The 17,412-nt window shown below is 40.2% G+C and overlaps 1 protein-coding gene across 1 annotated transcript in view; it reads right to left on the bottom strand.

Annotated features, from left to right (window-relative positions):
• Positions 1–17,107, bottom strand: part of man1a1 (mannosidase alpha class 1A member 1) — a 139,784-nt gene extending 122,677 nt beyond the window's left edge. The window contains exon 1 of the mRNA XM_022766746.1: positions 16,412–17,107. Within this exon, the coding sequence (XP_022622467.1) occupies positions 16,412–16,921 (510 nt within the window). The 5' untranslated portion in view covers positions 16,922–17,107. The remainder of the gene's footprint in view (positions 1–16,411) is intronic.
• Between the last annotated feature and the right edge of the window lie 305 nt (positions 17,108–17,412).

The following is a 17,412-nucleotide window of genomic DNA, read 5'->3' on the forward strand; positions in this document are numbered from 1 at the left end:
AAATCCTTTCTTCCCCTTTTCTTGTGCAACAGATCAGTTCAGTCATAATCTTTATTTTCCCAGAAGTGCAGAAGCGGCTTTGTGAGTCGGCTTTAAAAAGGACACCAGCAGCTTCTAGGGGTAGATTTCTGCTATAGTCAGCTGGAGAATTTGATGTGAATGTGGGTTTTCTGGGATCATTTGTCAAATTAAATCCAGATCCTGTTTGTTATCAGCATCCTGCAGTCCGTTAATAACAAATTATCTCTTGAACGCTGCAATACCAGCTCTACAAAAGATACCTAAAAGGTCAAAGAGGGAACTAAATATGCAGTCACTTGAATAAAGACAAACACCAACAAACAGTTTTCCCTGTGGGGGTACAAACACAAATCAGAGGTTATACAAGTCTTTACCAGTAGCACCCAGTGGGTCATAAATGCCCTCCTGAGTTTATTTTTATGACCATTAAACAATAAAGACACAACAACAACCAACGGTTGTTCATTTAGAGAGGGTAACGTGAGGGCCCCGGCTTCAGTTGTTACACAGTCTAACTTGTGGACATGACACTGTGGCCTTAGTATTGTGAACACTCATTTACCAACATGGTGTCAAGTTTGAAGCATTGTGTGTTTGGCACTTTTAGTTTGCAATAAGAAGTTTTATTCCAAAAATAACACAATAAGGCTCTAGAGACCCATATCATGGAATTAGTGTAAGTGTGTCCCTGAGTGAAGGCCTTTCTGTCCCACTCTCTCCCTCCTTTAATATAAAAGTAACAGATTAAGTGCTCCTCACTCCTTAATAACAGAGGCAGGATCACACAAACTGCAACACTGCCTTGCATGGAAAAGTCTCTCCACCTTATTTTCAGGTCAACGGTTTCACAGTTTTACTTAAATGGTAGAATGTGGTAGGTAAGATTTCAGTGCAATAGTGACAGCAGTGGATGAGCACACAACAAAAAAAAAAAAAAAAAAAAAAAAAAAAAAAAAAGAGAGAGCAGAAAAGTGGTACTGAAGTTCCACAGCAACAAAAGAGCTTCTGTGAAAGAGAAACACAGCAGTAATACCAAATGAAAATTTTTTTATAATGCCAAAACAAAGAGCGAAAAGGGAGTTATGGCCATGTGGTCATTAAACTTGACATTCACTGAGATGCTTATGCACTCTGGCACCATGCACTCTGTTTGTGAGACATTTATATTGAGGTTGCGTTGCATTTATAAGCAATCTCTTTTGTTTCTTTCTCAGCTAGAGTCGAGTAGTGATTGAAGAATATTACTATTTCAGCATTAATACATTTTACACTTCATTCCTGAGCTTGCTGATCTCGCACAAATTCCACCACTGTGCTGCAACTTTTGGGCTCTCTATCACTTGCACGGCGTGCCCAGAGGGCACTCACATTTGCTGATTGTGTAATTACCTGCAACCTTAGTAAATCAGACACTAATTAAACAAAAAAAAAAAAACACCAATGCGGCCTAAGGAAATGCCTTTCAGGAATGTAAACCTTGTCTCAAGCTTACACTGTCCTGTTGCTCTATTTGACTGTCTATTTATAAGAAGGTAAAAACCCGTGTCCAACAGTCAATATGACGAAAGTACTTGTACAAATCCTGATGAATCTTCACCAAATGTAAAAAATAAATGTAATTACCTAATTCTGCCTTTTTTATATAAAGAAATTGTGTTTTGTATATGAATGATGCTGGTGGATGTGATGTCAGGATGCTTCACTTCCCAACACTGCTCTAATACTCAGATAAGCAGGTTCTTATGGTCCTTAAATTTCACATCCTACCAAGAGATTATCAGGCCCTTAGCTAATACAATATGCAGGGTGGCAGAGCTTGCAGTGTTAAAATGCTGGCCTTCACATGGGAAAAAAAGGGAGAGAAGGAAGGAAGGGAAGATTGAAAAATAAATGGAGTATGTGATTGACAGGCTATGACTCTGGGTATTAGACCGAATTGGATTAGGGAGAAAGAATCAGCTGGCCATAACCCCCACAGTGCTTGGGACACATTAATATTGAATATCAAAGAGCATTTCCCCCCCCCATCTCCATCACTGGGCTACAAGCCTCGGTCACAAAATACTATATCCCCTCTCGAGACTCACAGCCTGAAGGGTTTCAAATCCAACCCAGCTCAAGCATCTGAACGCAGCCTGTTTGTGTTCATATTTGCCAAGGAAAAAGTTGGCAACTTGTTGACGGGGAATGTGAAAAGGCAAAATTTGTCCCTCCCGAATGTGTGTTTGAGGCATCACATCTTTGCACATCACAGATCTGCCTTCAGAAGTGTACGAAGGTGGGTCAGCTTCAAAAACAGTGAATGAACGGGAAACCGGAGCGTGATGTAACACATCCCTGAATGGGAAATGTGATCAGCTGACGATACACAATGAGCTCATCTCAGACAACAGATGTGTGCATAATGGTCAGAAATTTGGCTCAAACCCCAGTTAATGCCGCCCGAAAGAAGAATTTCCATTCAGAAACATCTTCACAATTTATTTGGTCTTTTTGTGTGTGTACGTATGTGTTTATTTTTACATTGAAAACTCTGTCTTAATGCTGCTGAAAGAGAAGAACGATGAACAGAACGATGCATTCACATGCAGTCGTTAGATGGCCTGTAAATTTGGTGCTGTTTTGTAGCCAACTATCGATTTTCAGCACTGTTTGCATTTACTGAGCTGTTTCCAAGAGGAAGCAGAGCTCAATTATCTACAGTGAAGGCGGAAAACCGCCTGTTGTTTGCTTCAGTATGACTTAAAAAAAAAAACATCTTATAATATGAATTATTTGTCCCATTCTTCATATACAAATTATTGAACTTGAATCAAATACATTACAGTATTTTTTTAACATTAATTCAAGCTCCTGTAATGAAGACAAAAGTAACTCTACTAAACTGTTTCAGCCTTGGCAAGCAGTCCTCCTCCACCTCCTCCTCTTCCTCTACCAGTGTTCATCATACTTCTCTCCCGCTCCCTGTGAAGCATGTCCAGTAACACCGGTCTAGTGTGAGAACAGGCAATAACAAATTCCTTCAAGTTGACATCGGTTGGCAAAATATGAAAGCGCCCGTGCTGCAACTTGCTGTTGGTATGAAGAATAAACTCTGGTATTTCACATGGAGGTTAGCTCGGCTCTTGTGTTGCACCGTGTGCTAGACCAGACCTGGCCAAATAAATCTGCTCTGGGTAGTACCCGGTGAATGAGGTTACGTTGCTCTTTAGTTTCAAGTTCAAGTTTAACTTTGTCATTCTAACTATACAAAAATAAAGAAATTGAATATAATTTCTTCAGGACCAGGTATGAAAACTAACACACTCTCATAGATAAAATAAAACTAAAGAGTGCCAAAAAAAGATAAAAGAATGCACCTTAACACATTCACACTGTGCTCAAACAGATACATAATGAATTGTATCTCACATCTACTTGATGTTGTGCCATTTTACTTTAATTTGGCTAAACACTGTTCCTTCAGACCTTTCGTCCCCGTCCTAAGAAAACGATGGATCTCCAAAACATGAGCTTTTCATGAGTTACTGAAAACAGATGTTTTCAACTTCAGATTATTGAATGCCTTATTAAATGTTTTTTTTTAGCTTAAGAAGTCAGAGAATTGATATCAGCCAATGAAGGAACATCATCAGCTTATCTGAAAAATTCAAAATCACCAAATTGATGATGTGGCTTTCATTAGACGGTGATGATTTGTGAACAGGAAGGAAAAGGTTTCAAGAAAATCACTTTTCTCTCTTCTTTAGCACCTCATCATATACTCCTTACAAATAACTTAAGTAGGAACATTTAAAAGAGAAAGTAGGAGAGAAACTGTGTTGATATGAAGCGTCTTACCCATAACATTGATGTGTCCTGCCATTTTAACGCCTTGTTGTCCTTTACCAAACCCAAAAAGATCTAAACACAGCACTCTAAACCACCTCTGACTGACAGGTTGATCACATTATTGTTTCTCCTAGTTCCATGTTGTGCTATGCAAAACTGAAAATGTAATTGCTCTCCAATATCACGCAATAAATTGGGAGTTATTGTGAAAGCAATCAATAACCTCTGAATGCTAATGAGCTAGCAGTATACGATCTCCAAGCCAGACAAGACAAATTGCACCTCCTGGCCTCACAAATCCAACAGCTGCGACAATCGCACAGGGCACGGTCATTAATGGCAACGCCAGCCCATAGATTTTACATGTGTGTGTTCACCCAAAGCCCCATGAGGCTGAGAGGCCGCTCTGCTCAGCATACATCACTGTCTATAGCAAAACAAATGCTAATAATACTGCAATCCTACTGCAGACTGCTAATGATCCAAAAAGCAATGCACAATATGTCTGAACCTAGAGCTTGGACGTGTGTGGCATATTTTCCTCTTTGTCCATTCTGTATAACATAGGATTTTAATTTTAGAATATACAATAATTTGAAGTCAAGGCAAATGAGGCTAACAAGAGGAGAACTTAGTGTATGAACTATAATGGTTCTTAAGGTTGCCTCGCTGTTAATGAAGCACACTTTCTGCATGTGTTTCACAATAAATACCTTACAGTGAAAGCCAAGGGATTCTGCCCTCTGAACTGCTGGAAGTGTTTTAATGTGAAACAGATTGACAGATTTTCATTGACAGCAAACAGCAGCTAAAGCAAACTACCGCAGTAAATGGGGGTAGATCAGAAAACAGGAAGGATACTCACAAAAATATGATCACATTGACAAAATATCAATAAAGACATTTCTCAAATAATAGCTTTCTCTTAACTTGTTAAGTTCCTGTTCCACCAAGAGCTTATGTTTTAACCTGTGTCTGTTCACTTGTCAGGATTACACAAAATGTACTGAACTGATTTGCACTGAACTTAGTGAAGGGATGGGGCATGGACTAGGGAAGAGGTCTGGTGTATGTTGGCCTTAGTGGAGGTCTGTGCTCTCTAAGCACCGTTCTAGTTAAGTGATAATTGAGATGATTTTAATAAATGGAAGGCACAAGTATAGTAAAATAAATCTACTGTACAACTATGATTTTTGTGTGTAAAGAGAGACAAGTGTGTGAAACTGAAAGAGAATAAGTGCGAGAGAAAAGAGGAGAGAAACCAACAGACACCAAATAAAACATGGTCACATTTGTAGAGCTACTGGAGTCTGTCAATAAGCAGCTGCCCACAGCAGGAAGTGGAAGAGCACGCGCGAATGCACGCACGCACGCACACACGCACGCATGCACGCACAAACACACACGCGCACACACACACATACGCGCACACACACACATACGCGCACACACACACATACGCGCACACACACAAGCACACACACACACGCGCGCACACACACGCACACACACACACACACACAAGAAAACCAGGTCCATTTCCTACTGCAGGCGAAAGCCTGTGGTGTATTGATAGGATTCAGTAAAGAAAAGCAAAGCTCCACAGTTCACCTTTAGCTGAAAATGTCAGCTTGTACATACAGGAGGTCTGGGTGGTAAAAAATAAATAAATAAAATGAAACCACCAGTCTTCCCTTTGCCCAACCTGTTAATCTAATTCAGATTTTGTTAAGACAGGCAAGCAGAGCAGTAGGTCTCTCTGTGTATTTGTTCTTTGATAGTATAAGTACATGTCCACCAGCTTATGTTTGGCTCTTGTTGATGTTGGGGCTACATGCTCTGTGGAAGCTTAAAAAACGAGCTGTAAGTGGAGAACAGTGGACTGAAGTATTAGACAGAGGTGGTTCAAACGATGTGTGCAGCGAGCCTGAAGGGTTATTGATGACTTGTTACTGACATTTCATTTTGCTAGCTATTTCAGGCACTAATTCTTTTTCAGTCTAGTGCACGTTAAAGGCACTGCAACATTAGCTGACTGGATGATTATATTTCCATCAAATGACTGAAAGCACGTTTCAAACCTCCATGGGCACAATACAACACAGATTTATAACACACAACACATTATGTTCATTTAACCTCAGTGGCACACTGGCAGCACTTAAAAACATTCAGTCTTAACTGTTTAAAATTGCATCACCTGGCACTTTCATGCATCACCACACCCAAAATGAAGCCCAAGGCAAAAATGCACTTAACTGGCTTTTGCCCTAGTGCTGACATTGTAGAGGAAACATAACAGTTTTGTCTAATTTTTGCAAAATATAAACTTTCTAAAACTGGTACTCCAACAAAGCAAAACCCCGGGTATCTGCATGATGTCAGCCTATAAATTCTACAATAGCAAAATCTCTGCATTCACAGTCCAAACTTTGCTGTTAAGATATCTGGTCAGTGTAATCAATTATTGTCACAAGACACAAAACTCCCAGAAAATAACCAAAGTGCTTTCATTGCTGATAAACCTGCCAATTATCTTCTCAATTAATTGATTAATCATGTTTTTTATTAAAATGTCTGGACAATTTCCAAGGCCTGAGTTGCTTGTTTTTTCCAACCAACGGTTACAAGGGCAAAAAATAAATTCTATTTACTATCAAAGAAGGGACAGAAAAGCTGAAGATCTTCATATTTAAGGCCATGGTTTATGTTTTTACAAAAAAAAAATCAATTCTCAAAGTAGTCGAGGAATGTTTTGTCAATCACCATTGATTAATCGACTATTTGTTGGAACTCTAATCATGTTGGGGTTAAAAAAAATGCTCCTGAACCCGACCTGTGATAAAGTATTATTGATTGAGTTTCCAGTATTTTTCTGGTAGTGTTGGCTTCACATTTACTTACTTTTTAATGATTTGAAAAGAAAAATCAGCACTTCATTTGATTTACTGCAGAAAACCCCAAAATTTAAAGCCTTCACTTCACTCTATTTTACCAGGCAACAGTTTCTATTTTAAAGTGAATTGCTGGCAGCAAAGTGGCTGATAAAGCAGGCAGAGTCTACCAGCACAGTGCTGCTGGTGTGAAGTACATGTTTAACTTTCCATGACTTTTCATGTCCATGACAATTGTGGCTGTAATGCGTAAAGGCGATGTGTGTATGTGTGTGTATTTCAGCTGGTGTACTGTACATGTACAGTCCTCCTTGTGCAGTTTCCTATCCGAGCTTCAAGGCTTGCTCGTGCCTTGACCTGAAGCACAAATACTAGGTAATAGCACTAACGATCCATCTCATTTATTTTGCTCCAAGCTTTTCCAAATTAATGCTCAATGACTATGCATGAGCAGGAATGGAGCTGGGAGAGTAGATACAGTAACAGCACTAAAGCCCTAGATGTACCTCTGAGATGGATACAGTGTATAGGCAATAAAGCTTAATATACCATCATCTCCCCATCCAGGCCTGTGGTGTGTGGGATGCTGGGGCTTGCCCCTGGCTATGACTGGACTACACAAAGGCTACAAGATACACACATAGACACAAATGCACGGAAGACGTGCACTGACAGTTTGAGTGTGTATACATGCAAAATTGCCTCATCAGTCACTCTGGAGTCTAAATTCCCTGATAGAAAGACCTCAGAGCCAGGAGGCTGCAAGCAAAGGACCTAGAGCGAGTACATTCATCCTCATCCTCATCCTCCAACCTCTGCTGAAACCCAACCACAATCGATCCACACTGACTCCCTAAGAGCCACGCTGTAACAATCCATATTATTATATATTGATTTAAAATATCTAAAGCCTCGCAGGCTATCCACTAGAACTATATATTTACAGTGACTTTATAACACTATTACAATATTCATTACTCGGATCTTATACTCCTCGCTAGCGTCCTAGCCTTGGCCTAGAGGTACAGCATGATTTGTCTTCACAGGGTAGACATTGGACATCCTCATATATTACACTAGCTTATAAGATCTCTGGGTAATTTTCAATTCATAATTTCATCCATAACAATTTACATTCACTGCTTTAACCATTTTGATATCTTGCATAACGGTTTATAAATTTCCCAATACATTTTTTACTCTACAATTTCCTAGTGTGACATCTTCAAATTTGTGTTTTTTAGTCCAAAACCCAATGATTCAGTTTACAATAATATGAAACAGAGAAAACTAACAAATGCTCACATTTAACAAGCTGGAACCAGATAATGCTGCTTCTGCTTGAGCTGCAACTCACTGTTATGTTTTTTTTTTTTTTTTAGCAATTAATCTAGTGACTATTTTCTCAATTTATCAGTTATGTCTGGTCTGCACAATGTCAGAATAATGAAAAATACTCCTACAGCCAAAGTGATGCCTTGACAAACTCCATTGATATTCAGTTTTCTGATGCACAAATCCTCACCACTGAGAAGTTGGAACTAATGAATCTTTAGAATTTTTGCTTGAAAAAATTACATCATTGTTTTTATAGATTATCAAATAAATTGCTGATTAATTTCCCAGCAATCAACTTAATCATCTCATCGTTTCAACTCTACTCATATAATGAGCTAATATTGTGAATGCACCCAGGCAGGTATTTTCATTCTGATTGGGCTCCTATTCAAATGAATGCCTTAAAAGGATCCACATAAACACAGCTCTATCGCTTTACGAGAACTGGGCACTGGAAATGAACAGGGCTTCCATTGTCAGAAGTTCTCTGTCTGGATTAGCACACACAAGTACATTAATGTACATACACACCTATGAAGGAAGCAGCAGAACTGGTTGTGGAGCCACAGCTATTATAGCCATTAGACAATTACACAGAGCACCTGGAGGGGCCAGCAGTAACTCTATCTGACACAAACACACACACACACACACACACACACACACACACACACACACACACACACGTCTGGTTTCCACTCTAAGAAAAGAAGTAGGACCAGGGAACCAGAGGCAATTAGTCCAAACGGTCGAGACAGAAATAGGACTTACAGGCTGCCAAGTTAGCCCGAGAAAGAGGCAGAAACTGAGAATTTTATTTCAGGCTCTAAAGGTTGGCGAAGTTTTTTTTTTTTTTTTTGGTGAAACACAAATGCACATTTGCAAAGACACACCCACACATGCACGCAGAGTGGGGAAAACAATTGTGTTCGGTGTGGGAATAAAAACAACTGGACTCCTTCCTGAAGACAGCAAAGCAAAAGAGGAGAAAGGAGAAGCAGGGAGAGAAAATAACCACAAAGAGGGGCTGAAGATGACGAGAGGGAGGAGAGAGGAAAAGAAGAAGGAAGAAAATGACAGGCATGTAGAGACATGAAGAGAGAGAGAGAGAGAAGACTGACGTTTCATGTTTCCTCGAAGGTCGGCTTTGGACGGACAGGAGAAACCTTTTCAAACCACCAGTCTCTAATCCACAGTTCTCTGAACAGCAAGACGCGTGAGTGTGTATGAGTGTGTGTGTGTACGCAAGCCATTGCTTAGTTTCTGCTCTGCGTGCACATGCATTTCAAAGAGGAAGAGGTGCTGACAGAGGTGACGGGCTGACAGGATGTTAAGCGATTGTCCTTTTAAGATAGTGAGCTGAAAGGAGTACGCACTGCAAACAAACTGTCCTTATGGCTAGTCAAACGCTCATTTGCATCTCATCTGCATACTTAAACAAACACGAGCTCCACCTCATCACATCACATATACACACATACACACACGCAAGCACGCACGCATGCACGCACACGCACACACACACACACACACACACACACACACACAGCAGGAGCGGGATGATGAGTCAGACAGGACAGCAGAGGTTGTAGAAAAGGTGAGTGTGTGTTTATCAATTAGCAACAAGTCTATTATTATATTAAAATAATGCTGCCATTAATACAGGGCTTCAGCAGGGGATCTTGGTGAATTTCCAGGCATCCCCTGGAAGTCCTTGAGGGAGTTTCAGGAGATCCTGGGAGTCCCCAGTATAAAAAGGAATAGATTACCTGTGTAATTTTAGATTTTCAAGATGCTATTAATACCAATAAAAACTCAGAGCCAACCAGTTTATATGCAACAGTCCAAACGTATCATCTCCAGTATTTAAATAATACCAATGCCACATTTATACCTGACTCTTTGGGATCATTTTATCTGAGGTAACCTGGAGGCAGGGATTGAGGTCGCACTAAAAAGTGAGTGAGGCAGCCCGCCGTGATTGAATGATGCAACCACATGCAAAAACACTGAACTTTATAATGATATAGACAAAAAAAATCTATATTTAATGTGCAGTGGTGGCATCTGCCTGATAAACTTAATAAGGTCAGTGGTTCCCCAAATGTTTTCTTTAGTACAGTAAGTGAACTAAATGTCCTTAGATTGTGATGACGCTGGGAAGAAAAAGTGTTTGCTGTCATTTCAAAATAAGGCCTGTGAAAATTATTAGGCAATAAGTGTGGTATTGTGTGTTTTGGCAGGCCAGGGAGGGATAAGTTTCAGTGTCAGCTGTGGTTGTGATACAAACTTCCAGTAGTGTGATACATACTGATACCTATTTCACACAGGAAGTGTGAATATGACGCACACTGCAACTGCACCAACTCACATTTGACATTCCTTTGACATATTCATGTAGCATCACAGATTCATCTCTGATTGTCTTTGTTTGAAGAGACTCCAATTTGCCAGGGTAATTCCATACCTACACTGCTGAACCACAGCATAACACTGAATTATGAGACATAAGAACCAAATAATGCTCAGTTTGTTTCAGTTAAATCCACATGCTCTCTCATTCCCTACGCATGTTTGTTCTGTTTCCTTCTTACTCTCAATCTCCCTGAGGCATCAGCTAAATGACAATATCATTAAACTGGGTCTCAATCTGGAAAAGAGACGCCTGTCTCACTCAAAACTACTCACAATTTCAATATATTCCATGGCTGCAATGAAATCCTGAAATGTCATCCATTCCAGCTGCTAGGAAACGTGTTACTGCCAAATGGAAAAGTAGTTTACTATGTCAAATAACACAGGTGTTCTAGCATCCAGCATCTGCCCCATCCACATTGATTTTCCTTCTGTTTATCAGCTGAGGTTTTCATTATTACCCCCCACTGCTCTTGCCTCCACAGCCTCTCTGAGAGCGAGTGAAAGCCCAGTATGCAGACGGCAGGGAGGAGGGGCTGTGGAGGGGTTCTCCAGAGAGCCTTTGATTTCGAGCAGACAAACAGATTTAGCTGATTGTAGGATTGTGGCGGTCACTAACAACAAGCCGTTTATCCTTTACAGAGGGGCCCCAGCAGCCTGTCCTCTGCCCATCACAAACACAACGCTCACCCACTGAGACCACAACACAGTGCAGGGGCAGATCCCTGGATAACTGAGTCAGATGGTGGAGAGGCAGAGTAAGAAGCCTGCATCAGAGAACTTTATCTTCAAATAACTTAAGAAGCCTCAGCTAAATAAAAACCAGGCCATCGGGTCATGGGGAGCATGTAAGAGTGTGTTTGCATGGATGTGTTAAATCAACACAGATATTGGCTTTACTGAAGGAAGAGCTGAAAAATTAAAAAGATAAGAGGAGATCTGTGGAGGAGTTGAGTGTGAGCCTTTAAACCTCAAGCTGTCAGGTGCAACTATGCTTTAGTATGGCTTAAAATATCTGAATAACAATAAGGTGAATAATTTGTTTTGTCATATCACTTATGACTGCAAATGATGTCAGCCTATTTGTCCTTTGATCATTATGCACAAATTAACCAGCTGCTATTTTTGGTCGATGTATGAGTAGGAGCACAAAAAAGCAAGATGCTTCCAAGAACAAAACTTTCAGTAATATCCCAGGGGCTTTGAGATGGAAATCAACCAATCACAGTAGCACTAAGATATCAATATACTACAACTACTAGAGGTCCAATTTTCTGACGCTTCTAACAACTGTGACTTCTTTGAATGCTACTATTATGACTTTTTCTAAAACTATTGCTGCAACTACTGAGTCTAATTTGATTGCTACAAAGATTACTGGCATTTTTATAACAGCTACTAATAAGATTTATATTCATCTGATAGGGAGAGTACTGTTCCAAAAAAAAGACTTGAAGCCCAAAAGCAAGAAAAGAAATGAAAATCCTACTAGAGCTTAATCCATTTGAGTTCACTGCCTTCAGCTGTGGGACATTATGACAGGCATATTTCATCTGTCTTCGCACATTTCAAAGACAAAACAATAAATCAATTAAATCACAAAAATAGTCATCAGATCAATGGCAAATGAAAGTTGTGACCTTAATCTTGACACATCAAGATTTCCTCTAAGGAACTGTGAGAATTTGTCACTTTTTGGTGACATTTTATGGACCAGATGCTCAATTGCTAAATCAAGGAAGCAATCAGCAGATTAATCGCTATTACTACTATTTCCAGCAGTTGCAGTGGAGCGCTAATAATGTAATGACGGTGGTATCAGGTAATCTAAGACAGGATGCTTAGTCTTCTCTGTCAACTGAGTAGCTATACTGTGTTTAGATCTTGTTCAATTGCACGTATCAAAGCAGAACAGATCTGCAGGTTTCATGCACTTCACCTTATAACCTACAACTGCAAGGTCCAAATCAATAGCTGTGACCAGGGAATGGTATTATAGCCAAATAAAAACTCTCCTGCTGACATTTGTCATATCTAATCATACGAGGCATAACCAACATTACTTTATATCAACTGTGGCCACACAGGATGACATGATCTGTTTGAGAAGATATTTATTTAAGAATTGCTCAAGACTATGGTGTGCTTTAAGATAAGCTGAACACTATTTAAGCAGAAACACTATTTCTCTTTTACAAGTGATGTTCATAACAATCTATCTGATGTCGAGCTGTTGAGGAAGTATTATGATTGTATTATGTGTTGCTTTTTAGTTATTGTAGTCAATAAATGTTTTCAACTCCTCCATATGTATGGCATGTCTGATATGACCTGTGTCAAGTTGAGACTTTCTTGTGTATTTCAAATGATTACACTTCCTCCCAAACATTTACAATGTGTTCATTAGTTGCTTCATTAGGCTGGAGGTTTTGGCAGACTTTTGCGCTTGTTTTCCTATCAGAAAATACTGCACTGTCATAGACCACTTCTACAACACTGTGAGTTTACACTGAGATTACGATGAGTCTATCTGCATAGGGACAATTGTGTTTATCCTCGCTGTGACTATCTGTCACCTCACAATCATAACAGCTGTCACACAGGAATGGCAACTGGATGACAGAAAGCGTCAAGTGCCAAACATTGGCACCAAAGATTTTAGATGTGTCGGTGGTCAATATGCTGACATGATCTGCTTGATGCCTAGTTACTGCAACAACAAGAAAAAAACTTTCAGTCTGGATGAGTATGTTTTTAAGAGTCTGCTGCACAGTGTATAAAAAGAAATAAAGCCCCTTAACAACACACATCAGCATGCAATGCCACCTAAACTAACCTCTCATAGCCCTCATGTAAAAATTAAACACACAATTGATTATTTTAAGTTTGTCTGAATTTGGTCCCCAAATTCTGCTGCTAATACTTCTGACAGGTAATCAGCAAGTGATCAAATAAGCACCATTTAAAGCACTGCTGGGTCTTTTTAGTTTACTACAGAAATCAAAATCAAATAACCAGCTGATGATGGCAGAAATGTTAAAAATAAACAGTGGGTATGCATGTAGTGACCTGAATCAAAATTTCAGTGATCCTGCTGGAGCTATTAAAATCCTCAAAAAGCAGCATCAGAGCCACTCAGCCCAAGTACCTTTTTTCGCGGAATAAAATGAACTTGATATTTGGTCATTTAAAAAAAAAAATAGCCCACAGCGTTACAATCTGTGTTTCCACTGTACTGTACAAACACAGATAGCTGCCTTACAAACCCTGAAAGTATTCAGAAGAGTTGTGTTTTTTTTTTTTTTCTGAACGAGACCAATGTAATGTGTTGACTTTTCTCCTCGCTCGCTGCTGCTGCTGTTGTTTTCAGAGTCACACAGTTCATTGTTGAGTTTGAAGACATAAACAGAGGGCTTGGAGGGAGGACATTTGGAATTTAGAGAGTCTTTGATGGGTGCTTTAAATTCATGATGTGTGCTATAAATTAACACAATTTCAGATTAAAGACAGACATTAAGCCATCTTATTCCACCTTAAAGACTGGTAGATATGTCTCTGTGTGACTCGGAGGTATTTCTTAACGTTTGTGTTATTTTAAATACAATGTAATAAGCTATAGGTTAGTTTACTTTTTGACTAGGATTGAAAGACTACATCTCATTCATAGGCTGTGTTTCAACTGAAGTCCTCATGTCTGGGGTTGTGTGTTTGCATGGCCACCAATGTGATGACAAATACATTAGACATCTGTGATATAGCCTATGTGATAACAATCAGCTGACAGGAGGATGCGCACTATTGGCAAACTGTAATTTGTAAACAGTATGGCCTCTCGCTGACTTGAGGTGGTTCATGTGGTTGACAGCATGACGGCAGGGTTCCTTAACCTTTTAGTGGCAGGTGATGTCATCTTAAGGTCACAGGCGTCCCCCATCTGCATATCAAACAGTGTGTCTATGATACCAAATACACAAATTAATCACATTAGGTTTCAGGGTGGCTTTTTCAACCACGCACCGAAGCAATATATTTATAAAATATCATGTTTTGAACATTTCAGAGCATTTTGTGAAACATAATACTGTTAATAAGTTCAATCTTGTCTTTCAAGGGCCTTGAAAGGTGCATTACTATTCACTGGTAAGATTTCCTGAAATTATTAGCAGCAGATTAGTCTTTACCATTAATTGCTTTTCATAATTTTCTCACATATAAATATATCCTGGAAGCATCCATTATCCATATTGGGGTATTCAGTCAGTTCTATCATTGTGTTATTTCATTTTGTCAATATTGACGATAGCTCTACATATACCCCTGAGGCTGTTCAGGGAAGTCATATTCTGACCTTCTTCATATGAGCTCTATGCCACAAATGACCCACAGAGATCTGATTTTCAAATGATTTTCAATGAAAGGCCAATATCAGTCCACCTGAATATCTATACGCCAGCCACATGTGCTCAATCAGGAAACCAACCCTTAATCTGCTCACTCACTCACTCAATGGCCCTCTGTGTGAGACTACCAGTTTAACACCTGAATGAGTAAATGGAAATGAAAATCACTCCACTGAACAGATCTATGAGAAACGCTCTCCAAAAGCCCCATGTGAAAACTCTTTTCCGAAATAACACTTAAGATACTACAGTCCTCTCCACCTCCATTTGGTTAAAAATTCTAGTGAGGATATTTTATTTTATTTTATTTCGGAGAGGGAGAGTTGGGATCATAACACCACAGCAGAAGGCAGCAGGCTGACTGCACAGCATCAGCAGCCACCTGAAACCACCTCTGAGACTTCACCACTGGGCTTTCCACTTGTTTCCCCACACACACACTGTGCAATGACATAACACAATAATATCAGACAGACATGCTACCTGTTGGTGTTTTTCACCCTGCTGCAGGCTACAGGGCTAACGCTTTCACTGGTGTGGAATGAGAGGACATAAGGGGGCACACAAGCCACAGAATAAAGGGGATACATAGGAGCATTGTGACACTATCTTGGTAAATACATATGATGGTAAATGACTCAAATTAGTGATAATTACATCACACAAAAAAACATTGCTATGGGAAATAATAAGCCAGGCTATCAAACGAAGCATGGATTCGCATTTTTCCTTAAAGTACCTCATCTTCAGGTTACAAACTGTGGAGCACACTGAACATGGATCATATAAATAACTGCGAAGTGCTAATAGTGGTGTTTGACTCTCCACATCCATGATCCCCCAATGTCCCCACTTCATGACTTCATTGATCCAAGGTGGTTTTGAGTCAGCCCTGTACTGTTCTGACACGGGGGACTTGAAAGACAGGTAGATCCGCCCGGACGGGGGCGGTGGATCCTGCCTGCATTCTTTCCATTTTTCCCCCAGGAACTGACTGCTGTTAAATTACGTGTAAAGGAAAACGTCACGCCGAACTTCGTTTAAAAATCGGCCAAATCAACGTGTCTAATTCACCAGCAGGTGTAAGCAGATCTCATAACATGGCACAAAATCTTAAGCTAAATACTACAAATTGTTCTGCCAATTTCGGCTTGAAATGTTTACACCATGGTCAGCTTTCATTCAGCAAGATCACAAGTTGTATACTTGTTGTACACTTAATGCCACAGCTCTGTGCGGTATAACGTAAGCGACATCGGCAGGGACTTTCTCAGTCGAGCATTTCCTAAAAGTTATAATTTTATTCATTTTAGTGCTCGTTGGTGTTTTATATGTGCGCCGAATTGTAGAGGGGATATGCATAATTCGTCTTACGTTTCAAAACATGTTCTATTGTGGATAAAAACAGACCTAGGCCAAAGAAAATTTAAAAAAATGTCAGATATTTCGCGGGGTTTGGAGTGACGTTTTTCTCCATTTAACGTACAGTGCGAGAGCTCAACAGATCCTTACCTCTTTGATTCTAGTCCGTCTTTCCCTGGTTTCGGGGTCCAGAGGTTCGTGCCCAGTCGCCCCGGGCGGGCGGTGATACTCAACGAAAGGTAAATTATTGACATCCTTCCCACCTTGACCCATACTCTCCTTTGCAACTTTCTCCTTATCAGTATTAATGTCTTGTTTAATCTCGTCGGGCCGTTTTTGAAGAGTATCCTTTGCCTCTAGCAGAGCTTTTTCGTGGTCTTTCCTGATTTTTGCCAGGACCCTCTCGTCGTTTCCAGCCGAACCTGAGTCGCTGCTGTCCGGACCGGTGCGGGTGTTGGTCTCCACCGCGGAGGAATGAAAGAAAACTCCGCTAAGAAGCTTGGACGAGTCCGGTAGGAAGAAAATGGCCCCGAAACATAGGGTTATAAAAGCGCTGAACACCAATAACAAAATAAATTTCTCTGTCAACCTGAAAGAGGTCGGGCTGGCAGACTTCCTATTCGGGGTCGCGGTAAAAGGCAGAAGAGTTGCAACTGGCATTTTCCCTCTTCCTTCAACAACTAGAACAACAAAAAATGAATTTCAACGGTCGAATTAACTCACGTCGAGCTCAGTTTCGGCTTATTCCGTTCAGAAATCCATGTCCAGTTGGTATACACGGTGTCAAATGTAGAATAACAGTGGTAAAATCTCCGGTAAAAAGTTGTGGAGTAAGGCGCCTGTCCATACCGGAGACTCTCTGCAGACAGACGGAGTCCAACCGCTCACACAGGAAGCTACGGTAGATAGGCGTGACAGACAGCCGCGATGGGCTAATCACTTTCTGCCCTGTGAGATGTGGGAACGCGGGGGGCGTGTCCTCCCAGCGCATGGGTATAAAATCGCTGACAGCCGTGGTGAGTACTTTATTTTCCACTAACAGCACAGCAGGAAACACCGAAGTGTTATTGAGTTTGGACAAAGTTATATTTTTCAAAGTCTGATGTTATTCGATGCAGTTCATTTGTTCAACAAACTCCATAAAAATTCTA

The sequence above is a fragment of the Seriola dumerili genome, unplaced genomic scaffold, assembly GCF_002260705.1.
Source record: "Seriola dumerili isolate Sdu_G_001 unplaced genomic scaffold, Sdu_1.0 BDQW01000025.1, whole genome shotgun sequence".
In the NCBI taxonomy this organism is placed as follows: domain Eukaryota; kingdom Metazoa; phylum Chordata; class Actinopteri; order Carangiformes; family Carangidae; genus Seriola; species Seriola dumerili.